The sequence below is a fragment of the Gymnogyps californianus genome, chromosome 15, assembly GCF_018139145.2.
Source record: "Gymnogyps californianus isolate 813 chromosome 15, ASM1813914v2, whole genome shotgun sequence".
In the NCBI taxonomy this organism is placed as follows: domain Eukaryota; kingdom Metazoa; phylum Chordata; class Aves; order Accipitriformes; family Cathartidae; genus Gymnogyps; species Gymnogyps californianus.
In genome coordinates, this window is record NC_059485.1 from 6,968,009 (window position 1) to 6,994,077 (window position 26,069).

The 26,069-nt window shown below is 49.4% G+C and overlaps 1 protein-coding gene across 1 annotated transcript in view; it reads left to right on the plus strand.

The window, feature by feature from the left end:
- The window catches only part of ADAP1 (ArfGAP with dual PH domains 1), a 63,102-nt gene extending 38,066 nt beyond the window's left edge, over positions 1–25,036 (plus strand). Inside the window, exons 5-11 of the mRNA XM_050905836.1 lie at positions 11,964–12,076; positions 14,186–14,332; positions 20,077–20,160; positions 22,552–22,614; positions 23,023–23,094; positions 23,556–23,784; positions 24,156–25,036. Of these exons, the coding sequence (XP_050761793.1) occupies positions 11,964–12,076; positions 14,186–14,332; positions 20,077–20,160; positions 22,552–22,614; positions 23,023–23,094; positions 23,556–23,784; positions 24,156–24,184 (737 nt within the window). The 3' untranslated portion in view covers positions 24,185–25,036. The remainder of the gene's footprint in view (positions 1–11,963; positions 12,077–14,185; positions 14,333–20,076; positions 20,161–22,551; positions 22,615–23,022; positions 23,095–23,555; positions 23,785–24,155) is intronic.
- The last annotated feature ends 1,033 nt before the right edge of the window (positions 25,037–26,069 follow it).

Below are 26,069 nucleotides of genomic sequence, written 5' to 3' on the forward strand. Positions count from 1 at the left end.
AATGTGCTGCCTGTGTTTTGGGATGTGCTCTGGATGCTCCCTGGAGATGCCCTGAGCTGTCGGTGCCCCCCTGGGAGAGTCAGTCCACCCGGTGAGTATAGGCTATAAGATCAATAAGTGTGTGAAACGCCCCAATTATAATTAGCATGAGTCACTCCTGTCCTTGAGCTTTCCCTGTTTGAGGTGAACCAACTTGAAATACTATATTTTGCTACTGCTCAGGCTGCCTGTTCCTGTAACCTTGGGTTTTTACAGTCAATAAATGGATCTATACTAATTGGAGAGAGCTAAAGAGAAGTATCAGGCTGGTTCTTCATGTTTTTGATGACAAACATTTAGGGAAAGAGTAGGGCAACCATCCCTTTCTATTTCTGATGGTTTATGAAGGTAGTTCTCGGTGTCCCGGATCTCCCGGTGTTTCTCGGTGTTTTTATACTGTGCAGGTTCGTGTTCCCTATGTAGTGACACAGGACCAAAAGGCTGGTGCATCTTTCTTCTGCTAATGAGAAGGGAGAGACTAGGAAGCAATACGATAACAAAGTACATGGAAAAGGCTGATTTCATGGCAACTCGTCCTAGCTTAATTAAATTTCTATTAAATAAAGATCCATTTTACATTGGAGACCTGCGCAGGGCCAGGCAGTTTCTGTCTCTCACCAGATAAAGGACATTTTTCCAGAGTGAGGTCATGTCTTTTTCTGGAGTTTGCCAAAGATGTAGTTGAGCCTTAGATCAACCTCGACTGAGAAGCATGAGCATTTGCTGATGCTTCTTTCTGACCGACACCAGCCCGCCTCCATCTGCATTTTCCCCCTGTAGTGAGCTCCCCCGAGTTTTCACCTTGAAATCTCCGATGCAGCAGAGGAGTCTGCAGCAGTGGAATTGTCCACACTCTACCTCTTGGATGCTTGCAGTGAAATCAGACTGGGAGGTGCCTCCCCAGCTGGCTAAATAGGACTGGTTTTAAAAATATTGCTGCAGTTGAGGTGCAGACGCAGCACCTACCTCGATGAGCCAGGTCCATTTTCATAACCAGGGCAGCCCTTGAGGGAAGCGCTTATGTGGCACGTCAGTAACAAACAGTGTATCCTCAAAATACCTAAAAGACAAGGAGGCTGCTCAGCGGGGAGTGAATTTCAAACTTTCATGTGTTGCAGAGGCTGGAAGAAGAAATTTTAGCGTAGCAAAGTTGATGGGAGTTTTGGTCAATGATTTATTGGGACAGAATTTAGCCTTGATTTACATAATTACAGGAGTTCATAAAGTGGGATTGTGCTGCTCCAGGGGACGGGGGTGATAGTTTTAGAAAAACCAAGGTGTGCAAATGTCCTTGTGCAACCTGGAGGTTGTGGCTGCGCTGCTGAATGCCCCTCCCTCGATAGCACAGCCGCCAGAGCATCCTATACGAGCTGTTTTCTGGGACAGCTGTAAAACCCGCAGCCAGGAGAGGAACGAGTCCTAAATTAAGAAATTCTCCTTTCCCTGCATAAAGCAATAGCTTTGACTGTAAATGTGTCGAACACTCAATAATAGACGATCAGGAGCTGTTAGCGCTGCAGCAGATGTGCTCGAAGCCATTTGGATTTCTCTTCAAAGCAAACAAAGAGGAATGTTATGTGCATGCGAGGACGGGTTTCCGTGATTTATGGTTGTACGGCAATGCCGCCTACGTGGGGGGAATGCTTTATTCCAGGATGCCCCAGAGAAAGGGTCCTAAACCCATCTGAAGTCGGTGGTGAACTTCTCTGCTGACTGTAAAGCTGTAATAATTCATCTCGTCCTTGCTTGGATTGATCTATGTGAGCAGCTGCCCAGGCTGAGATTTTATTTATTGGTGTGGGTAAGAGACCCATCTAAAACTATTCAGGGCTTGGAGGATATTTTAGCCTGATCCCATAGCTGTGGTTTGAGGCTCTGCAAGATGCCTGTATGAAATCCAGACCTTCAGGTGGTTCCCGGTGCTTTGCAGTTGCTTTGAGCTGAAACCTCAGCAGCCTGTAGGTTGGCATAGCCCGTCTGCAGCATATGTTGAGGGTGTAAAGGCTCCTCATCCCCAAGTCTTTTGGGGTCTCACCTCTTTGCTTTCTGTATAAAAGTCATTGTGGTTGCATGTGAGGCTGTAGATGGGTTCTCCCTCGCCTTGCAGAGGGCCAGGCAGGACCAGCTCTGCCCGTGGGCAGCGTTGGGCAGGGGGTGATGGGTGTGGGACGGTGGTAGTGGTTCCTCCAGGTGCCAAGCGAGAAAGCTGCACGGGAAGCTGTACTGCAGCTTTTGTGCAAGTAACCCACAATGGCTGCAGTGAGGATTTTTTGGAGTGGTTGTGTCTTGCCCGAGGAGGATCCTGGTTTCGGGTTTGGGAGCGGTCTGGGTCTCAAAATTCGGCTTCTGAAGCGTACTGCTGTACAGATATTATTATGACTTAGTACTGTGTGCCTGTCCTTAAATGTTTTCTCGTCCAGCTTTCCAGCTAGATCAGGCTTGGAGTGCATTCAGTGCTGGTAAGTGGGATGAGTGTCGCACTGGGAACCTCTCAGCTTTCATCTGCCTTTTTATAATAAAAGACTGGCTTCAAAAGATCAAAACCTGAAGGTTATTTACCTGTAACTGGATTTTTTTCTCTGAGCAGCCAGCAGCTCCCAGGTGGGTGTGTGGGGATGCCACTCGACGAGGAAGCATTTGATTTCCAAGTAAAATTAGATTCCACATTCAATTCTCAGTAACGCAAGCACAAGACTTCCAGTAAAGACATTTTCTGTAGCAGAGGGTTTTAACATCTCCCAGCAGATGCAATCAAATTGCTTTGCAGCAGCCGACTATTGTCTTATCTTTAATATGTAAACACTTGCTCAATAATTAAGTTACCATGGAAGTTGTAGTGTATTGATGGTCAATTATAAGATAAACTGATAAAAGGGAGGATGTGGCTGTGTTCTCGATGGTGGACACCAAACCTGATATGCCTGCAGCGCTCAGGTGAAGACTTGGGAATTGTATATTTTGATATTTTCTCCTGATATTTGTTCCCACGCAGCGTTTTCAGGGGAGGCGAGTGCTTACTGGGAGATCAAGAATCACTCTACTACAAGGAGTTTTTTCTCTGGCAAGTGTCCTTTGCACCACCTTACCTTGCAGTCGCTGGCCCAGAGGTTGTCACCTCCTGCTGCCTCAGTTTCCCACCTTTCATCCCGCTGACGGCTTTCCCGCGCTCCGCGGAGGCACCTCGTGTGTCTCGTTTCTGCTGCACTCAGGCGGTGCAAGGGGCAACGTGATCCCATCCCAGATACCTTCCGGGAGTATGAATGACTCTATTAATGTCTTTGTCACCTGAGAGCTACTCCGTAGGGAATCGTAACATGTGATTAAAGAAACCAGTTCGAAACAGCTTAGGAAGCTGGATTAGGTACACGATCTCTTATTATGGCTCCTTTTATCTGACAACCCGGTGAAAGAAGGGGGGTCTGGATTACACGGGGAAACATCAGACCTGACGGGAGTGTTTTCTGACTGTTAGGCTTAGTGGTGTCATGTACGATTTTAATCAGATTTAAATACTGGCAAACATCACAGGCTTAATGGATTTCAGCTTTATTATTGGGGCTTTGCTAAGAAGCAATTTGGATTTTCAGCTGTGAGCCAGCAATGCAAGTGTATTCACGATGACATTAAAAGGGACTGGAAACCCAGGGACCGACCTTGCATTTAAATACCACATGCCTACTACGTATGGGGACAGACATCGTCTTCTTTCCGTCAGCCTCAGGATCTCGATGTGTTGTTAAGCTCAGCCGCATGTTTCTTCCATAGAGACGAAGTATTTGGCTCCATTTCACATATTGATCCCAGCAGCTGGGTAGCTGAACAGATGACTTTTTCCAGTTCAAAGGCTTGGTTGCTCAAGATAAAGCAAGATGACGATGTATTTTTGCAGTGATCTGGAGAGTTTGTTTTCCATGGTTGGCTTCAACGTTGAAGTTGTCCTACACATGATGTAAAATGGTCTCTGTACTCTGTTTTTGGGGGCATGGGTTGCTCTCCGTGACCTTCCCATAGTGAGGCTTTGTCTTGGCTGTGCCCGTTTGGGGTGATTTGTCTAGACGAAAAACAGTCATTGAGGACACTGACACCCGTATTTCTGCAGAGCCGTGGTACTGCCTCCAAATCCGGTCTTTTCGGGTGGCTTTTTTACGTTGTGGGAGAAGATGCCTTGCAAGACATCAATATTGAAGATGGTTTTGTAAAACACGTTTGACTTTGCTCAGAGGATTGGTAATGGGAGACAACCTTGTATGTCCAGCACTCAGGGATTGACTATCTAGAGCTGGCAGGGACAAAAGTTTCATGACAGTTGGTCGTTGAGGTCTGTTCAACTGGTTGGTGCTCCCGGTCCTGCATGAGCAGGAAGAGGGGAAAAGGGGAACACTGATGCTTTTCAAGTTCCCCTTAGGAGTAGCAAGTGGCATTGTTCCCTTTATCAGTAAAGGGAAATGTATGTGTTCCTACTCCCTTGTGTTTTCTGTGCCACCTAAAACCACCGACCTAAGGTTTCAGCTACTTCCAGCTCTGAGCTGAGCATTAATGATGATGTTTTCCCTTAGAAGGCCAAGGAGATGTCTGTAAGGTGTTATCTCAATCATCTACTAAATCCTGGCTTTCTGTCTGATGTAGCCATTCAAGCGCTAATTGCCTTTGATTAAGTCAATCTTTTGCAGAGTGGTGCATTAATTGGGTATTGTGGAAGCAATCAATCTAATCAGCTGCTTGCATCTATCGCTGAGGCACTACAATGCAGCAGGACAATAATTGTTTTTTGAGCTCCTGGAAGGCAGCAGAGGCAGACTGGATGGCAACAGGAAACTCTTCTCTGCAAAATGGCCTTTAGGAAAGGTAATTTGGATGCTAAGTGCTCATTAAGAGAGGACTGATTGATTAAGAGCTGGGAAATTCTCGCCTCTAAAACGTGTGTGCATGAGAAAATGGTTGGTGTGGGTGTTGGTGTCCCGGTGCGGGAACATGGGAAGTCTTGTGCTCCTTTGCCTGGCTGGGTGAAATGTGATGAGGATGTGTTGTCTTAGAGGGGGATGAAGGGAGATCGCTGTCTTCTCCTGCCTGCGAGAGAGTGTGATGTGAGACATGCCAGGCACCTATCCTTACATAAGGTGCACCAAGAGCTTACCTCCCCGGTGTCCTTCTGGGGGCAAAGAGACTGGTTTGCAGGATCACTAAACGCATTCTTGTTCACTCCTTGCTGAGGCTTTCATTTCCAAAGCACTGAACTGTGCTTGAGCAGTAGCAGCTCTTGGTGGCTCCTCACCTGGTCTGTGCAGGAGAACACCTGCGGGAAAGGGTGCCCACCTCATCAGCGAGCCTCCGAGGTCCTCTCTGCCTCCTGCCTGTGTGGATGCTGACGTTTCCAATACGCCTGTGTCTGCACTGCTGAACGTGTAACCAGCAGGAAGTGTATTTATCCGGAGATGACTGCAGAATTATTTTCAGGGAAGTTATAAGCTCCTCAGCACAGCTGCAGACAGGAGGGGGAAAAAAAAAAAGCGAGCTGCTGGTGCTGTGCAGTGGAGCAGGGGAGCGGTTGCAGCCTTGACTGCAAGCTCTAAGTTGTTTGTCCAACCTTGACACCGCTTGCAGGGGGGCTGCCTTATGGAGGGGGGGGATGAGTTTGTTTCTGGACAAACAGTGGTGTTGTCACTCCATGAGAAAATTTAGTATTCCTTTTTTTATAATTTTTATTGGAATGCAAATACTTAAAAAATTCAAATTGAAGTCATTGCAATGTCTTGCTTTGGTGGTGGCTGAATGCTACAGGAAGAAATATTACAACTTACAGCAATCAAACCAAGCAATTTACACTGACACGGCCAAACAAGAGGTGTACAGTTCTTTTTGCAACACTATTCCGAAGTCCAGTCCATGGGGAAACGTGAGAATATGCCGCCTTCTCCGTCCAGCCCTCTGACTATGGACAGCGTGGTTTGTTTCAGAAGAAATGTCCTTCAGACTGTGTTTTAAAAGGAGGTTGTGACATTGGTGTAAGTGGTGATGCGGGATGTCAGGGATTCGACACTCAACTGCTCCAAATAATTATGCAATTCCTTAACCTCGCAGAAAAAGCAGGCACATCATCTCCAGTAAGTACCTATCTACTGTTCTGGTTTAATTAACATCTTACAGTGTTAATATAGCAGACTTCTCATCTTCTGACATACAGAGAAGTAGCGATATATACCCTGCAATTTTAGCAGCAGAGTGATGTAGTTGTATTTAAATCTTCTCCAAAGCTCTGAATTGGGGTCAAAGCACTTTAACTGCTTAGAAGAAAGAAAATCTACTTCTGTAGGTGGAGGTGCCCTGCCCGAGCTCTAGGAAAACGTGATTGCTCTTGGATTACACACACAAGTAATTTTTTTCTCCTATTTTAGCCTCCCATGCTTTGTCTTGCAGTGAGACAAGAAGGCAAGAAACAACACAGTGATGCATTTGGGCTTGGATATGGTATTGGCTCTGTTGCTATGCTCGGTTTTGGATACACTAACTGTTTCTCCTAAAAGCCTTGGACCAGACCTGGTTTTACCACAGCCCTAGAAACATCATGGAAACAAGCAGTTCTGATACCTCTTTCCAGGTGAAATTGCAAAATAAAGCGCCAGAGAAACTGAAGAGCAGATGTGGTTTAATTCCAAGTTTACAATGCTTTACTTAGGATGACAGAAAGCAAAGTCCATGCATGTATGGTTTTTTCCAAGCCAGTGGATCTGATTGTCCTCCTCACAGGAGGGTTTTTTTCTTCTCTGAGAACAAAGGCTGAAACTGAAAGAGTAATTTTGGGTACTTCCTATAATCCGCATTCTCGGAGACAAAAAACCCCATCATTAACTAAGCACCATAACGGCTTTCTGAGGTGGGGAAGTAGCAATATCCCTCTTCTTAAAAAATGGGGAACTTGAACAAATTGCTGGCGGAAGTCGGATGGAAAGACGGTGTCTACATCAGATTGTCTTGATAGAAAATCCTCTCCCTTGCTTCCTTTGCGGCCTCTTGGCCAGCGAGAAAGCTGGGCTAGACTAGAGCACCCAATGGGTCCTGCCAGTTATAGATGCCTGGCTTGGAGGAGCTCCAGCCACCAGCTCAACGGAGCTGACACAAGGCCATGCAATATCTTCCTTTCAGTCAACCAACGTGGTGACCCTGTTTTCTTTGCCCCGCAGAGTTTTAGCTGGGGCAATGAAGTGAGTGTGGAAGTGACAGTTCCTCGTTTTACCTTGGAAACTACGTAATGAGTCAAAAATAGCCATTTGGGCTGTGTGATTTCAGGTTATGTTACATGCCGTTTGTTGGCTAACTTTGTCACAACTGCTTGGTGGTTTTTTTGCAAGCGTCACAGGTTTGTGCCAGAACTGCCTACAAAAGCAAGCAATTGGTTTTTCTTTTTGGCAGGCAGCTGAGGTGATGCAGAAAACTTGATGACCGAACAGCAGCGGTGTTAGCAACGCGAGAGTGATATTTCTAAAGGGTGCCCGTAGGTGCTCTCCAGCAGGTCTTCACCAGGCAGTCCTTTCTACAGTCACAGTTCGGTGCTGGTGATCAAGTGGGATGATGACAGGCGGCCGCATCCCTTGTTCTGCGCCTCGGGAGAGGAAGCAAATGTGTTGGCGACACGATGCTGCGTGATCCAACGCCAGCAATCAGCAAGTGTTGTAGGGCTAGCGGTTGCTTAGCTTCAACGTAAACAGAACAGCCCTCATGAAGATCTGAATTTGGCCAGATACCTCTAAATATGAAGCTGTTGCTAAGGTAGTGCAGCCCACAGAGATGAGGAGGAAATGGTTTAATTCTCTGACTCCGATGCCCTCCGGTGTGAGATCTGTTCCCCATTCAGCCTCCTGCAGTTTTGTTTCTCAACACCTTCTCTAGCTGTTTTCACAATCCTTTAGATCAGGATATTGAGGACACGTCTTGCTGACATACTGTTTGCCTGGGGAACCCGGAGGGGTTCATGTTGGGTTCAAGTCCAGTTCATGGGGTTTTGCACTGATTGGTATCGACAGGGGTGCAGGCAGCAGGTTTGGGCAGAGCAGAGGAACAGCTCCCGAAGACATAGCCCTGGAGGAAGGAAGGAAGAAAGAAAGAAAAAGAAAAGAAGCAAGCAAAGGATTTATGAAAATCTGTACCGAAGTACAGTGAAATTAGCAGCTGGCTTTGTCAGAGCAGCCAGGAGCTCTTTTGCAGAGGCGATTGGTCTGGGAAGAGCCGGCATGTGAACTACAGAAAGGGATAACATTTAGCGTTGTGTTGGGTTTTTTTAATTCTTCCTTGGAGTGGAGTTTGGATACCGTGTTTTGCCACAAAAGGTTGGAAAGAGATCAAGCCTGACTTTGACACTGGCTCGCAGTCTTGTCCTGGGCGGCTCACCAAACCTCTCTGAGCTTCCCTCTCTTTGTATATACGTGTTATGATGCCCATCTGCCAGGGGTAAGCATTGGGTAAACTTTATAGGTTTGCAATTATTTGAGATCCTCTTTGGGGAAATGCAGAGTAATTTTGTTCTTCATCCCTTAAGTGTTAAGAAAAATCACAAAAAATGTGTTGTGGGGGGGAACAAGTTTAATAAGGAATGCCTGCACATCCTTTGCCATTCAGATGTTTGTAATGAAACACTTGAGATGAATGAATGGATGAGACCGCAGCCAAGACTTGTGGAGCTGAGCTGCTCTGAGGTGGAGCCGCCGAGAGCTGAGCTCTGTGTGCCCAGCGCTCTGCTGAGCCAAGCAAGCCCCAGGTAGGGATTTCTGAAGGAAAAGATGGTCTTTCCTTCTGCATTACCCCGCGTTTGCATTTGGAGATGTCACTGTCCTCCTCGCATTGTCTCTCCTCTCTCTTGTTTGACACTGCTGTCCTTTCCTCAAAACCCAGCTCTCTCCAGCCCCCGCAAGATGTTAGTGTTCCCCAAATGTCAGGCACAGAGAGGCAGCGGAGAAGCTCTGAAACAGGCTCTGCCATTTAATGGAGTGAATAGAAATGGCTTTTGAAGTACTCTCCCGTTGCTCCGACTGGCTTGGCATTAAAAATCAGCACCCTTCAGGAACAGAAACTGCCTGTCCTTGGTTTCTAAACCGCACACTTCTGAGAGCAAGCTGCTTAACGCTTTGCCATTCAGGAGAGCAGTCGGCAATCGCCAGCCGTCAGAGCCCCAGCAGCATCTCTGCCTCACATTAAGCAAATCTTGCATTTTATAAACGTATCAGCCGGGCATCACCTACTGCCTGTCCGTCTCCTGTCAGAGAGACATTATTCCTATTCAGCTCTGTCGTGTACAGCCCGCTATAGGGCACATAGCGTTTTTGCTGATACAAGCCTGGCAGGTAGCAGCATCTGACTCTGAACCAGTCAGAGCTTCAGTTCCCCGGCAATTAATTCCTACCACAGTGGTGATACGAGTGCATCAGCCTGCGCCTTTCCCGCGCTGTTGTCGGATGCGGATTGGGTTTCGGTGGCTTTCTTGGCTGCTTCCCCTTGTTCAGACTTCAGATAATCCTGCTCCCTGTGGGTTCTTCTCTTTCTGACACTGCAAGTGCCCTCCAAAGGGTTAGCCACGTCTTTTCGCTAGAAAAAGTGCATAGCAAGCCCACAGTTGGGATAGGTTTGAATTGATGGACTCAATTAGCTCGTTCTGCTCGTGGCTTTGGGGGAGTCTCTCCCTGGATGGATGGGTGGACCAGAGAAAGAGCTTCAGACTTGTCATTCCCCTGATGTATCCAGTATCAGTCCTCTGGGTTACTGGGCTGGCGTACACGGATACAGCTGCCAGTGCACATGGGTGACAATGCTCCGCGTGGGGTGGAGCGCTTGTCCTGCACTGGAGGGATGGGGAGGGCTCGGAGGTGGAAGGATTAGGCGGGCAGTGGCGCGGCATCACCGGCTGGCTGTGGCCATGGGATAACTGAGGGTTTGGGCTGTCCCGTCTGCATCTCTGGGCAGTGACATGGGCTCGGTTGCTGCTGGGTCTGCCTGGCCGTGGGGAACGGTAGGTTCGTGGGAGCGCAGGCAGCGAGGACTGCTGGAGCTCCAGGCGGGGAGAGGTGCACGCTCTGCTCGCGCTGGCTCTCTCGTGCGAGCGAGCTGTAAATAACGCATGAGGGGGGATCCCTGCAGGCTCTGAAATGAAAACACCCGTGCCGGTTCCTGGGTGGCAGCACACGCCCATTCGGGGGGGCAGCGTTTTAAAATCAAACCCAGCTGCAACATATGCCCCGCATAGAATAAAGAAACAAAGGAAAGGCTGCTGACAGCTTTAGATGTTTCCACCGCTTCCATCTGCATCAAGTTACCAGCCCGTTTGCAGTCCCGCGTGCCAGCTGTTGGATGCGCCGGTCGGGTCGGATTTATGATGCTTTCTGCGGTTAGCATTCAGCATTAGCAACAGCCCGGGCTTTGCCATTGCACAATGGCTTTGCCTGGCGTTCAGTAAAGTCTCTTTGAGGACCTGGAGAAAATATTTGGCGTAGGATTTCGTAAGTCCAGACAGAAGGGGGGGGGTGTGTGTGCACGCGCGCATTTTTTCTTGCTTTAGGTTTTTATGTCACAGAAATATTTTATATCGCTTACACCTGTAGAGTCAGTGTTGAGGAGCTGGTTGAGGGATTTTTCTGCATCTTTTAATCTGTGGTTTAAATCATTCCTATATCAGGATGGACAAGTGAAAAGCGAGTTGAATAAGGAATTTCTGCACTGGTGTGTAGCAGGCAGGTGAAGGAGAGGCTTTAATATGCCACTTGGCATATTAAAAAGTTTAGCTACTTATTTGAAAGTTGTTATAAAACATATAATTTTTAATTTTAAAATCCTAGCTCCTGAGAGCCAATAACAAAAATCAAAAAGGGGTGAAACTAAGAGAGAAAGGAAACAAATTTTCAGTGGGACTTTTGTATAATTATATCTTAAATAAATGGAAGATGACCATCAAACTACTCTGTTAATATTCACAAAACTTGTATTGTCCAGTTCTTGGGGTTTCTTTGTTTTAAAGCGTTTAAAATAAGGGCATCAATTAAACTTGTTGTGAGATAAGTTGGGCATTGTGGCTGCTGCAGGCTGCGGGAGGTGCTGGCAGCAATCAGCTGTAATTGCTTTTCTGATTTGAGGAGTTGAGACTTTCAGATTCTTTTTTCTCTCTTTCTGGCTGTTTTGAGTTTTAAATAAAGCATGTGTATTTTGAATAGCATTCTTCCCGAGCAGCAAATCCACCCATGGGGCTGATACCCAGGGAGAGAGAAGAGGCACGGGATGGCCAGCCAGGCTGCCTGGGGGCTGGAGGGACCCGCTCCGAGGGGAGAGGATGCTGAGTCTGGCTCAGTGGCTTTCTGAACCAAAGTGCCCTGAAGTCAGTGGGAAGAACTGCACGCGTTTTTCCCTTTTTCCATGTGAAAAATGTATTTGTGGCTTACTCTGATCCAGCCATCTGCCCCGAACCACTTTCCCTGCATGCACACCCCCCGTTTTTCATTTTTTAGCAGCACCAACAGAGGAAAGCAGATCTCGCCTGCTTTCCCCCTGCTCCAAAAGTGCTACTTATGTGACAAAGTTGAGCAGCGTCCCTGGCGCCGGGAGCTGTGGCAGGGGCTGTCCTTTGGGAGCCTGCGCAGGGACACAGCCTTGCTCCTCAAGTCTTCACCCGTATTGCAGCACGGGGTGCACGGCAGAAATCCCCCTTTGCCTGCCACATCGTGGTGCCGGAGCGGGGACATCTGAAGCACAAGCTGTTGGAAAAGAGCAAGAGCGGAGTAAAGGGCAAATCTGAAGGAGAAGGCCTGTTTCATTCATGTCTTGAGCAACCCAGCCACACATTTGGTCTGCTTGGTTTTGAAGTCAAAGCTCTTCTCCTTTTCTTTACCCTGTCTCTTTTTTTTAAATACAGCGTTTTATCCCTGGTTCTCAGCAATTGCTTTCTGCTGCAGGGTACCGAGAAGGATTTCTGTGGAAGAGAGGACGTGACAACGGGCAATTCTTAAGCCGAAAATTCGTGTTATCAGAGAGGGAGGGTGCACTGAAGTACTTCAATAAAAATGACGTGAGTACCTGGGGTTGCTGTATGCAGACAGGGAATTGCAACTGTAAGAGGATCTTTGAACAAGTAATTCCTAGGCCACCATTTTATTTATACAGTTTTCATAAGCACTGAGTCCCCAGTCGTTCCAGAACAAGGGTGCCAGGTACAGCTCACTGCTCTCTTTAGTAGGCTTTGCTCTTGGTCCACCACCACCAGTCATGGTGAGACACCCTAACTGGCCTTTTTACACATTCCTGCTGTGTTACTCTTTAAAGTCAGTAAGGCTTTTCTTAAACCACCAACGAAGGAGTTTTTCTCAGCTCTGGCTCTGTATCATCCATCTGACGTGGGTTTCATATTTATGGCTAGCTTGTGATGAAGGTATCACCACCTCACAGCGGTCACTGGGGTCTGAAACCTCCTTTGCATGGCATGGCAAGGAATCCAGAGGAAAAGCTCCCTGGTTTTCTGTTCCAGCGTCAAGCAGTGTGGAAGCATTTGTCTTTTTCCCCAGAGCACATTTCATTTATTGTAAGTGAGAAATGGAGCTATTACCATGAAAATTGCATTTGTGATGAATGGATAGATGCTCTACTATTTTGCACCACGTAATGGAGGAAGCCAAGGTGTTTTCTCTGACTTTTTGAGTCTCCCCTGAACATCGCAGCTGAGGGCAGCCCAGACCAAGCCGCCAGCCAGTTTTCTCAAGTAGCTGATGCAATCGTGGTGTCGTGGTGAGCCATGCCATGCAGAGGAGGGGAACAGCCATCCACGCTTCTCTGCAGCTGTCTTCAATAGCACCGTCTTCTTCAACTTGTTGTGGTATGGTGCAATTGCATCTCGTGGACAGGAGAGAGCCAGTCATTACCGAGGGAGAAGTGAAAGTCCCAGCAGCCCCCGTTCAGTCGCTATGGACTGCTCCGGTAGTTTAAAGCTGCTCTGCTTCATTGTTGACCATAGCCATGGTGGGAAGGGCGCTGTCTAGACGTGTCCTCTTTGCTGGGATTTCCCTGCTGTGGTCATGCGTGATGGCTGTGTGTCCATGGCAAGTCCCCAAGTTCCCAAAGCGGTGCTAGCATCTCCACCAGCTCAGGGACTTCCGTGTGATGCTGGGGACCACAGCACCACCGCACGACCTTCTGCTGGCCCCTGGCTGTGTCCTAAAACTGGTGTTAAAAAGAGCTTAATTTTATTTTTTGGGATGTTTTATTCACGCTTGTTAGTTCACTTCTCAGTGCAGTCCTGAAAGGGTGGTAAACTTCTAGAGATGTTTTGTAGGAAGATGAACGGCGCTGTGAAGTTCAGGTGACCTACCACAGAGGGTGCAGGTGGGATTGGTGCCTGGGAGGGCCTGATCCAGGCTCACCATTGGGCTAACCCACCCAGGAGGTGGGCTGTAAGGTGTATTTTTGTCCCTCTGTAAAGAAAGTTCCCAGTTTGGAGGGCGAGGGGAGGAGCGCAGTCAGAAGCCAATGGCTCATGTGAAATGATGGGACTGGTGCGGACGTAGGCATGGTGTCCCCTGCCAGCCTAGCACCCAGATCTGAAGTTGGCAAGGGGAATAACCCTCCATCTTCTTGGGCAAGGATGAACTGGCTGTGGGTGCTCGAGATGCAGAAAGCATCCTGGCCTGTTAGTTAGCAGTCTGCATTTTTTTTTTTTTTTTTTTTTTTTTGGTCTGGCTGAATGGTTTTCTTTCTTCTTTGATAGTGCTCATCCTCATGTAAATGCTGGTCACTTATCATCAGGTAAAGAGGCTGGAGGAGATCTAGGGGTCAGGAGACAGTTGAACAGAGGCTGAGACAGGAGGCGTGATGAAGATGCTTGTCTTTATAGCACAACATCCTAGCATGAGACTTGGCCTGTCCGTCTTGCTTCTGAGCTGAAACCTTTTTCCCCTTGAACTCTGCTGAATTTTGCAGAAGAACAGAGCATTTTTCCAGGCTGGCAGAAAGCACTCACTGATGCCCAAGCAAAGTCTCTGATATCTCATCATCAGGCAGTTTTGTGGGCTGGGAGTCAGTTTTTTTAGCTAATGGCCTCGATCAGGAGCTTTTTCTGACCAAGTGAACTGCTTTCTGGTTTGAAAGCCAATTCTCAGGTGTTTGCTCACTCAGTTGTGTTTTCCAGGCAAAAGAACCCAAAGCAATTATGAAGATCGAACATCTAAATGCGACTTTCCAGCCTGCAAAAATTGGGAACCCACACGGACTGCAGATCACTTACTTGAAGGACAATAGCACAAGGAACATCTTTGTCTATCACGAAGATGGCAAGGTGAGAGCGCGGAGGTATCAAGAAGGGTCGGGTTGTGCTCCTGGGGGTTGATGCTGCTCAGAGCCAGCCTGTGGCACACCAGGTTCTAACCCGTCTGGGAATTGTTGGAGGTGTGTGGAAGGGATGGGGGTACAGGATGCACAACCAGCTTTGAGCATGTTTGTCATGTCCTTCCAAGCATGAAGGCTGCAAATTGTGTCTTCTAAATAACGAGATGCAAACGGAAGGAATTGCTGTTCATCTGCTTGCAACTAGATGTAGGGGCAGAGGCATTTTTTAAGGCAGGCTCCTCGGTGCCCGGAGAAGGAGACGCGGTGAATGGAGCAATGAAAGGTGAGGGGACTCAATCTAAGGACTCACAAAAGGGGAGTGAACTGGATTGTAGGAGAACTGAGGAGCTGGTTGTTTCTCTGCCTGTCTTGTACTTTATAAAAAGCAAATACGTGTGTTTGTGTTGAAATAAATCCCCTTGCTTCGATGCCCTCGTGCCTCTGAAGGGAGGTGTGCAGAAGAGGGCTCACAGGTCTGGGGCGGTTGTTTGCACCACGAGGGCAGCGGGATGCGGAGGCCAGGGCAGAGAGGGGGGTCCCAGCCCTCCTGGAGGCTGTCAGAGGGGTCCCAGCCTGGGGGGGCCACTGTGAAGAACAGCGACAGTCACCGTCCTGCCCCGTGGGTCTTGTCTCCATGGACTGGTGTCCATGCAGAGAGCAGACCTGGGCGATTTTGCAGTGGATGCCATCTCACAGCCTTATTTTCTCTTTCTTCCCTCCCCTAAATATTTGGGGCTTCCCGTAAAATATCAGCAGCCCTGGAGTGGCCACAAAATCAGAGCCTAAAGCTGTCATGTTCACATTGCATCTGCTTTTCTCTGGCCATCACAGTGCCTTCAGCCTTTGACGTTACATCCCGTTCAGTGCCCTGTCTGTCAGAGGGGCTTTCTGGGGGCGATCCCTCGTGGACCGGCACGGCAGGGATTTGCGGGATCGTCTCGGTGCACAGCCGTTCCCAGCTGTTCACCCAGGCATGGCAAGCCAGGCAGCCCTGCTAGGCATAAGCAGTCTGTGCTCATAGCAGTCGCTCCTCTCCAGACTGTATAGGCCAATAATGCCGCCAAAAACCAAGATATTCTTCACTTGTGGATGAGCAAAGCTGATTTTGCCTCTGCTGCCGCTCAGGCTCTGGGTGTGGTGGAGCCGGATGATGCCTGTCGTGCTCGCAGGGCTGCGCTGCAGAGGCTGGATGTGGTTCCTGTGTAGTGCAGGCGCTCCTGGCAGGAGGCAATTAGTGTGTCAGGTTGGGTTAATTAGTGGCATCGCCTGGTTTTGTACATGCACAGAAATGTGCATGTAATATGCGTGTAATGTGCATGTAATATGCATGCACACACATGCATATATGCGTATAATAGACATATGCGTAATAGATGAATGTGTGCCCGTGTCTGTGCTGCTGTACATAGATATATAAAGAAAGTCTCTCTCTCTCCCCCCACCTCATGTATATGTTTGTCTATAAAAAGAAAGCAATGATGGCCACTTAAAACTAGGCAGGTCTTGCCACTTGGTAGGAAGCGGCACAGCGTGGTCATGCCTGCACGCCTTCTGCTTCCTGCACACGCAGTGATTTATGAGCTGGGCTGTGTCTCTCCAGCCCTGTGCTCCCGTTCAGCCTGCCCAGCCTCTCACCCCCTGCAGCACCGCGGGCTCTCGCTCCGTGCGTTTGCAGGTCCCAGGGAGCTGCTCCAGCAGGGCTGCTCCCAAATTTACCCTCCCCTCCAACGCAAGTCCCATGGCATGGAGTAGACACCGCAAGTCACCAGGTGCTGCTTTAGCACAGCAAAGTGTCGCTGGGTCGCTCGTGGGTACCTCCCTGGCCACAATTTAAACCGAAGTAAGAGGAAGAAGCTCTTTCCTGTGAAAGCTGCATCCCACCGTCGTGCCCATGTCTGCGGTTTGCTGGGCTTTGGTGGTCTGCTTAGCCCAGCGGTGAGGAACGGAGTCAGGGTTTTACTGTTATTTGTTTTTTGGGTTTAAAATGCTGAGCTTTCTGCTGAGGGCTCGTGGAAGGAGCAGCCTCACAGGTGTCACACGGTTGCTCCCGCCTTCGTGTCGGTGGTTTGGCAGGACGCGCTCTGATGCCATCTGATAAAGCCCAGTTGAATTTCTTTCGACTTCTCTGAAATTGGTCTGCCCCTTCAGCTGAGTGAGGGCTGCAAGAAGATGACAGGCGCTGGGGTAAGCTCCCGCCATTTGGGACTGCAGGCAGCCCCGGGAATCGCCTGCGGTCCCCCGCTGCCCTTTGCTCCCTCCCGTACTCCCCCAGCAGCCCCAGGGTGTCCCCTTGTACCCCAGAGGTGCTGCCTCTCCCCAGTCTGAAGTGCTCGAGCCTCATTTAGGCTCCTGTCTCATTTCTGGGGTTTGATCCCTCCCTGCCTAATCCTGTCACTGATCTGGCTGGCCTCCCACCAGGGCAGGATTCGGGTTTTTTTTTTTTTCCACTGAGGAACTCGGCAGTAATCCAGAGCATCACATGCTGCTCTCCGCTTGGCTCTTCTTCTGCAGTACCTCAGAAGAAAGCGGACTCATCTCTCAGATGGGTTAATCCCACGTGTGCTTATTCAACCCCTAAAACAGCTGGTGGAGCCCTGCCGCCCCGCCAGCATTTGCTGGAGTAAGTCACCCAAAGAGATAAAAAACAGACGGACGAAGTGGGTCGCTGTGCTGCCGCCCCGGAGCTTCATGGGGTGGGACAGCATCATGCGACTTGGATGGAGATGTAGTTCCTGCGTGACCTCAGCCTGGTGGCCTCATCGGCTCCTCGGTGTGTCCTGACGGCAAACGAGAGACTGAAACCAGCCCCAGCACCCTGCTCAAAATGGGCATATCTGGGTGCTTTCGTGATGTGGGTGTTTAATAACAGCAGGTGCCTGGAGGGGCAGGGCAAGATGTGTCTCGGGCTCTGACCGTTTTAAAGGATGTTCTTGTGGTCCCTTGGTAGCACTTACTCACCACCGGACGTACTGAGCCAGCTGGGGTGAAGCTGAGGCACCCGTCGGAGCTGGAGACCGATCCTCTGCGTGGGGTGACTCCTCCGTGCAGACTGCCCAGTGTCCTGGGGGCATCTGAACTGGTGCTTCTCACTGCGGCTGGTGCTCCTGTGGGCACAAGGCTGGAGGCAGCCTTTACCTGCCCGCAGATCTCCATCTGGGCGTGGGAGGCAGGAAAGCTGCAGAAGTGGATTTCCCACCGCTCTGAGCTCCTGTCCGGGGCTGAAGCTCCCTCTGCAGGAGTTCTGAAAGCCATGGCAGGAGCAGCTCGGAAAGCTGCGGTGCGCTGCTGCCATCCCTCCTGCTACCATCGCCCTTAGGATGCTCAGAGCTAGGCTGAGTCTCCAGGAAAGGCCACCCTTTCGGCTGCAAACCAAGGTCTTTGGATGTTCTCTGGACAAATTGGCAGAATGCTCTTCCCCAGTGCTCCTCCTCTCCTGAGCCACACCGGGAGCTTTCAGGATGGGAAGAGGTGGCACGAGGGATGGATCAGCAGCAGCGGAAGGGCTCATTGCTTGAGCTCCAGGGATGGATGAGCAGGAGGCACGGTGAGAAGTTGTTACATTTTTATCTGGGGTTGTCAGTCTGAGACTGCCACGGCAATGTGGGTGGCTCTGGTGCAGGATGGAGACTGGAGAGACACCAAGGTGGCATGCGGAGGGGGAGTCTGCGGTGGCATTGCAAGCAGACCAGAAAGAAGTTGAGAGCCTGGAAAAGCCGTTTGCAGAGGTGCAGGCAGTAGTTCATTTCCTCTGCTTGCTCTGAGACATAAATCAGTGAAAGGAATCTCTGCTGACGAGCTAATGAGATGACACCTTCCCATCTGAAAACACTGAGCAGTTTAATGTTGGTTTAATACATCAGCTATCATCTCCTCACTCTATCTGTGGCATTGTTCCTAATTATACACACAGAAGATTTTTAGCAACTGAGCCTTCTGGCTTTGCATACGCAGGTATAGGTTTGTATAAAGAAAGGTAGTGGTGCCCCTTCCTCCAGCGATGCATGATCAATGTTCTGAGAAGCAACCGACTGCTGGAAGTCAATGAGGGTTTCAGCCTCTGCTTTTCTGCAGGGTGAAACCCTATCTCGCATCACGATCAAGGAGGAGACCTGCGTATATATATAGCCATCCAGTTGGTGACTGTATGAAATACCGACGTTTTAACATTACAGCTTACTGTTCATTACCTCCAGCCTGGTTTGGTCATCATTAACTTCAGGAGCCAATTCCTCTCGCTGATCCTCTTTGTGCTGCTATCTGGGGTCTACTTAGCTGCTTAGGGTAGGAAAGCAAGTGATAAGTGAGCAAAACCTCAGACAAGTAGGTCAGAGTTTTCCAAAACATTGTTTGCGTATGTCCTATTATGTTTGTTTTTTTTTTTTCCCCTTCACCTTGAGGTAGATTAACAAACCAAACCAAAGTGTTTGAACTTTTAGAGGGTGGCTATTTGCCACGTTAGACCATTTTTGAGATACTCCCTGTTCAACTCCTTAAAACTGAGATCTCCAAAATTACACAAGAGCCTTTTTTTTTTTTTCTTCCCCCAATCATTTTTAAAGCATAAAAAAGTTTAAATCTTACTGAAGGCCAAGTTCTCCTTTGATATGGTCTTTCCTACGCTACAGCAACCTCACCTGAAAGGGTTGACAGTGTTTATTTTAGCATCAAGTCTGGCTCATTGGACCTATCCCTGATGTGTGCAGCTTCACGTGCGTTAATGACAGCCAGATAGTTAGCATCCGTCTCCTCGCAGCTCAGCGTCCCGGTGCGGGCAGCTGTTACATCTCCCTTCCAAAATGCCTTTCCTTTGCCCGTACCTTTAGACCGCAAGGCAGTATTTGAGAGCTCCCTGCGTGGATCACTTAAAATTAATGTGGCATTTCTCAGTGAAACCTTCAAAAAGGCATCCAGTACAGCACAAGCTCTGCGGATCTCACCAGAAACAAATGAATAAGTGAGTTTAAAAACAAAGAAGTTATAAAACAGCTATTTTGTAGGGAAAAAAACCCAAAAAATGGAGAGATTTTTGCCAAGGAAAGGAAGAAGTGCCAGAGCTTCTGGGAATTGAGCTGGGACTTCAGTATCGCTGTGCTTGTCCCTAGAGGGCTCACAGATATGACTGACAGACTGGAGTACAAAGATAAAGAGACATTTAGCCACTCTTTTAGCAAAACATTGAAGTACGTTGCTAAAATTTGGGTGGGATTCAGGCGTTCCTCGCGTGTCCTGCCCGCAGTCAGCTCGGGGCTGCCGGAGGGACCGGGTGGGTGGTGGTGGTGGGGTAGGCAGGCTGCAGAGGTGTCGGGCTGCCTTTGCACCCAGCCAGCACGAGCTGAGCAGCGTTTATAGGGTCAAGGCCAATGCTGGGCTCAATATCTCAAATGCTGATTTGTTGCTGGTTTTGCCAGTTCAGAGATGTGCTTAAATCCTTCCCTCTGCAGAAGGCCCCTTGGTGCTCTCTGGGGGCTGCCGAGCTCCAGGCACGTCTTGCAGCCTGGGACAGCAGCTGGATGTTCCCCATCCTTCACCCGTTTGCTGCTCTCTTTTATGTCTGTATTTTATTTTTTTTAGGACTGCTGCTAAACTGCGCTTTGTCACTTGGGATAAAGTGATGGGAGAGACGAAACGCGGCAGGATCACGTTATTTTATGTGTAGACTACGTTACTCACTATGCTTTTCTTTCTCATTATTAGGAGATAGTGGATTGGTTCAACGCCATCCGGGCAGCACGTTTTCATTACTTACAAGTGGCATTCCCTGGAGCCAGCGATGTTGATGTAAGTTTTCCTGCAGTTGTTTAGTTTTTGTTTTTCTTTTTTCTTTCCCCCTCTTGCTCATTTTTAGCATCTTGTTAACAAGCTGGAAGGCTTGGAGAGTGCTTCATCCTTCAGAGCGTTTTACAATTACTGGGCTGAAATTATTGTGGTGGGATGTCGAGCCCACGTGCAGCACCTGTTACCGACATCCAGCCTTGGAAACCGCGTGTGTGTGCACGCACACATGTTCACCCTCAAAATGTGAGTCGTGCATATGAGTAACGCCAGCGCTGTCACGCGTACAGAAGCCGTAAGCGTCTTTCTCAAAGATTGTTGCTATATTAACAGCTGAAACAAAGGCTGGAAGGTAGAAAAGATGAAGGCAAAAGAATGTCAGTGCTGTACCCAAGCCTCTGGGACGAGTTCCTGTGTGCAGGTCAATGCAGCGTGTCTTATGAATCTCTGTCTTGTATTTTTCCGGGAGCTGGAGCTGCTAATTGCATTACCTTTTGCTAATATAATACTAGAGGCAGTATTAATGCAAGCTGACGGTAAGTGCCTTGTGTGGCAGTCGGACTGCAATTGGCGCGTAACGTCACTGGTTGTTGTTGATTACTCTCTGTTACCTCCTTGACTTTATAGATTTTGAAATCTAATTGCATTACCTGCCTTCTATTAATTACCTGGGAGGGGTCCGGTCGTGGTCCGGGGCCGGCTCTGAGCTGCAGGGTGGCTCTGTCCCCTGGTTGCCCGTGCACCCCGAGGACCCCCAGAGCCAAAGCCTTCTCGTCGGACCCATGCACTGACTTTGTCCTAATCTGTGGGGAGACTAAAGAACAGTCCCATGGCTGGTATCCGATCCCCAACAGGAGGGACTTCAGACCGTTTTCCGACAAGAAGTTAAACTGGGCAAATACAAAAAACCGTAAGAGGAGCCTCCTTAGCTGGCTATAGTACAGTCGCTGTGCAGCGTATACTTTCCTTAATCATTTCTACCCCTCTCCACATCCTCTACTTCTGTTAAAGTTGGTTGGCACATCTGAATCAAATTGCCCGAAAAAACCCCACAGACCTTAATAGAGTTGCTATTTGTCCAGCAGTTGGTGAGAGTGTTTATATGCTCAGCCCCTGGCAGTTTCGGTGAGAGATAAGCTATTTATATTTTTACTTCTCATCCCCTTCTCATCAATTATTCTTTGGAGGAAACAGAGGAGTGTAATGTTTAGCGAGGTTTAATTTACGACCTTGAAATACTGAACAATCCTTCATCGCGTTCAGCTTGGGGAGACCTGTGGAGACTGGGTTATGTAGGCAAGGTAGCTCCATCCTGGGTGTTGCCATCATTAGCATCTAATTTATGATTTCTTTACCCTGTCAGAGAGATGAAAAGGCATTACATTTAAACAGGAGCTGGGTTAAATGCGGTAGAGAGGTATAAATTGCTCACACCACCCTAAGGATGCCCAGGCTGCCTCTGCAGCTCCTGGGGAGCGAGGCTCTCTGAAGGATGCTTCGGGGACCCATCTGCAGGGTGGAGAAACCTCTCTGAGCCGAGGGCGATGAGCTCCTTGCTTAGCAAAGTGTCCTCAGCTCTGTCCCAGGAACCAAACACTGGGGCTGTGAATGCTGCAGAGCCCTTCGCTGCCCACGATAAAGCATCCAAGATGAAGATGCTCCCGGCTGCTGCGGAACAGCTGTGTGATTCTTTGGGCTGTTGTATTTTGGGGTGTCTTTGCCCTACAAGCACATGCCTGCTCGACCAGAGCTGCTGTTGGGCAGAGTTAGGTGTTGCAGGAGCGCGGTTTGGCAAGCAGAGCCATTAATAACCCGTTTAAATGAAAGGCAGGAGCAGGGGCGGGGAGGCGCGTGGCCAGGCTCGTTGGCCCTGTTTTTGGTGAGACTTATCATCTTTCAAGAGGCTTTTAGAGGCATCTGCAAAGATCTCAGAGCTACTGCCTTGCCTTCACTAAGCAGCGTTAAAAATATCCCCGGTGCTGGTAGCTGTTGTCAGCAATATCTGCAGGAAGGGGGAGTGCACAGGCAGCGTGTGTTACTGGGGTTTTACAGGCAAATTATGTGTTAGGGCTTGCGTGAGGAGCTCCCACGGCGTCTGGTGGAGGAGATGCATCACCAGAGCTGACCGGTGAAGTGGGATTTGGCCCGGGGGCTTCTCCTGGAGGCTGCTGGCTTTGCTGGTGAAGTGCTTCATGTTTCTGCACCCGCCTCTTCTGAGCACTTTGGAGGAGTGGGACTGAAGCATCCAGCCAGAGCCGTTGAGTGCGCTTGGGCCGGGGGCGAGCTCGGGGTGGGCTTTCCTTCTGAAGCCCCCCCAGTCCTGCCCCGCACGCCCACTGACTCCCCAGCTCCCTCCATCTGACGCTGCTCTCTTTCTCTCCTCTTCGGTTGCTCCAGCTGGTGCCAAAGCTTTCTAGAAACTACCTGAAGGAAGGGTACATGGAGAAAACGGGGCCAAAGGTAGGATATAAAACATTTCTGCAGTCCCTCTAAAGATGAGTCTTGCTCTGTATGGGGTTGAGAAGGGTCCGCTGGTGGGACAAACCCACGCTTGCCAGAGAGGCAAAGCCTTAACGCCATGAATGCATTAATACACTTTCCTCACCTGGGAGCAGACATTAAAGAAATCCCCAAACGCTTCACAAACCAACCACCGCATCTCCCCTCTCACTGCCCGTTCCTGCAAGCCCACCTGGTGTAGCTGGCCTGCACCCTGCTGTGGTGGCTCGCAGTGGCCCAGAAGCCGCCTCTTCCCAACTCCCCCAGCCCATTGGGCTCCTCCGAGTGCCTTCATACTCCTGGGTCGTGCCCAGTAAGAGAGGAGCTGCGCTGCTTTGGTGTGTAATCCGGCACTTTTTGACTCTTCAGCAAACAGAGGGATTCAAGAAGCGATGGTTCACCATGGATGACCGACGGCTCATGTATTTCAAAGATCCCCTGGTAAGATGAAGATGCCTGGGCTGTCTGTTGGGAATTATCTGCAATAATAATAATGATAGTAATAATAATAATAATAATAGTAATAACCTGCAGTGAAGCTCAGGCTGGTGGGAGAGCCAAGAGGGCACTGAGCCGTCACAGCTAGGTGGATCTGCCTGGTGTCCAGCATGCAGTAGCCCTGTGCATAGATACTCGCCAAAAATGCTTTGGAAATCCTGTGCACCCGCTGCAGATTTTTCTGCATCTGGATTTTGGATCCCTGGTGTTGGTCCTCTGTTGTGGGTGTCCCTGGGAGGAGCTGGGAGCGGGGCTTCGTGGGGTGGCTGGTGCTTTCGATGTTTGGCTGCTGCACTTTGCTGATGGGGCTTCTGGATGGTGCAGGGTGAGCCATGTCCTGGCTGCCTGGGACACAGAGCTCCCCTTCGCAGTCATGCCTGCCTGACCACTCTGCTGTCTCCTAGGATGCCTTTGCTAGAGGGGAAGTTTTTATCGGGAGCAAGGAAAACAGCTACAAGGTCCTGGAAGGGCTCCCGCCGTCCACGCAGGGAAACCACTGGCAGCACGGGATAACCATCGTCACCCCGGATCGGAAATTCCTCTTCGCCTGCGAGACGGAGGATGACCAGCTGGAATGGATTACGACTTTTCAGAAAGTTATAAGCCGGCCGATGCTGCCTCAGGAATACGCAGGTGTGTTTGCTGGCAAGGGCTGGAGGTCAGCCTCGGCCCCCTTGTTTCCCATGCGTTAGAGGACAGGATGGATGGAGGGGGATCTGGGATGCAGCAGCATCGCTCCCTCGCGTGCAGGGAGGATGCAGAGTCTGTCCAAGCAGAGAGGGACTCACACTGGGAGGAGGAGGATGGTATCCTTCCCTCTTCATCACCTCTGGCATGATGTCCACACCGCTATAAGGATGATCGGTCACCCAGTTATAAGGATAAGCGGACCCAAGGAGTATCGGCAAGACAGTGACCATCCACAGGGTGGGCTTGTGCGGGGCTGTTGCCACCTGCCAGTGCTTGTCCTGGTTTTAACTTTATTTTCTCTTTTTTTCTTTCAGTGGAAGCCCATTTCAAACATAAACCTTAGCTGGGACTGGCTGGGCAGACCTGAGGAGTGAGCTTCTGTTTACAACACAATGTGGTTTTATTTGAAATGTTAAAAATAATGAATAATAATAATAACAGTAATAATAATACTACTACTTCCCTTTCCCCTCCTCATTCACTTGATTATGTCGGGAACCAAGAAGGGCGGCAGCGAAATGTCGGAGAAGATGCTGATCCAACCCGAAATTCAGGTCTGTGGCCGCTCTGCGGGATGCACCGCTGGGATGAGTGGTCCTGCGACCCCGTCACCCCACACCCGCTGAAAGGGGTGTCCCACCCGGCTGCAGCAGGATGGCGAAGACTGTTGGTGGCACATCTCAGGGGGAGATGGGGCTTTTCCCCACGAGCTGGTCCCTGGGGGCTGGAGCTGAGCACCCCCGCAGCCCCAGCTCTCCGCCAGCCCTTTCCGCGGGGAGCTGCGCGTCCCTGAGCGGTGACATCCTCGTGGGATGCGAAGCACCAACCTGGAGACGCCTCAAATGGTGATGTGCGAAATGGCTGAGCCTCCCGACGGCATCGGGGTAAATAAGTCAGTTACCTCCCCTGGGGAGCGGTGGTGATGCGGTACCCAGGCCTGGGTCAGACAGGATTTAGAAATAGAGGAAATCGGCATCATTGGCCTCGATACCTGCTTAACGAAGGGCACGGAGGAGGGGGTGCCCAGTGTGGGCAGAGCAGCGTTGTCCCCCAGCCCTGCAAAGGGGACACCGAGCCACAAGATGATGCTGGGGAAGCAAAGTTTTGGGGTTGGGGCCCATGCTCTGCTCCCCAGGTGGTTCCTGTTTCATGGCTCGTGGGGGTTCACATCATTTTGGGAGCCCGGTGTGGGTTGGGGGGGTTGAGCTTTAGGTGCAGTTTTGCTGACAGGCGCCATAAAAGCCTGTCCCAGCCCACTCCCGGCAGGCGCGTCCCTCCGGCCGACGGCACATTGCTTCTCCAGACTGGTGGTTGCACTTTTTTTTTCAATAATTCTCAATTTTTGTTGATTTTTTTTCCCCCCCCTGCCAAAAAAAAAAAAGCTGCTTGAAGTGACGTTTCAGCGATGTGTTGAGCACTGTAATTCCTGCGGTCGGGGCAGGCGGGCTGGGACCTGCACACCATGTGCTGGATTTTTACCCAAAAATGAAATTTCCGGCGTCCGTTGAAGTACCAGCCCCGGACACGGACCTGTCCCCCGCGTTTCTTACGTTGGTGTGTGTAAATGAGAGCATCTCATCGGCTGTATGCATTCGTTCTGTCACTGGTAAGACAACTGTGGTACTAAATGTCATTCGAACCAATAAATTATTATGTCGGAGCTGTGGCCGTGTGGTGCTGGGGCAGGGGAGGGAGGTGGGGTTAAATGAACAACAAAGGAAAACAAGCAGGTGAGGGGGCTGGCAGAGCCCTGGGGGTGTGGGACACCCACAAAACCATCTCCCCCCCCGGCTGCTCAGTGCTGCGGGGGGGGGAGCAGCTGCACACACACACACACACACACGTGTGTGTATACCAGGTAAATATATTTCATATAAACTACACACATTTATGTATATTATATAATACACTATATATTTGTGTATATGTGCATTATATAGTGTATACTGTATATATTTTATATAGTACTCATATTTTATATTTATGTGTGCACACACAAAGGATATGTGTTTCTTAGGAATATAGAAATAAATTCTGTGAAGGAGTTGAATATTCACAGACACAACTATAAACTGTGCATAGTAGATACAGCATAATACATATAATACACTTTTTTGTGTGTATATGAGCTGAATATAGTTCATATGAACACATGTGTGTATGTATGTAGCCATCATTAGACATATCCATTTAATTTACAAATATATAAGCTAAATGTTTAATGCACA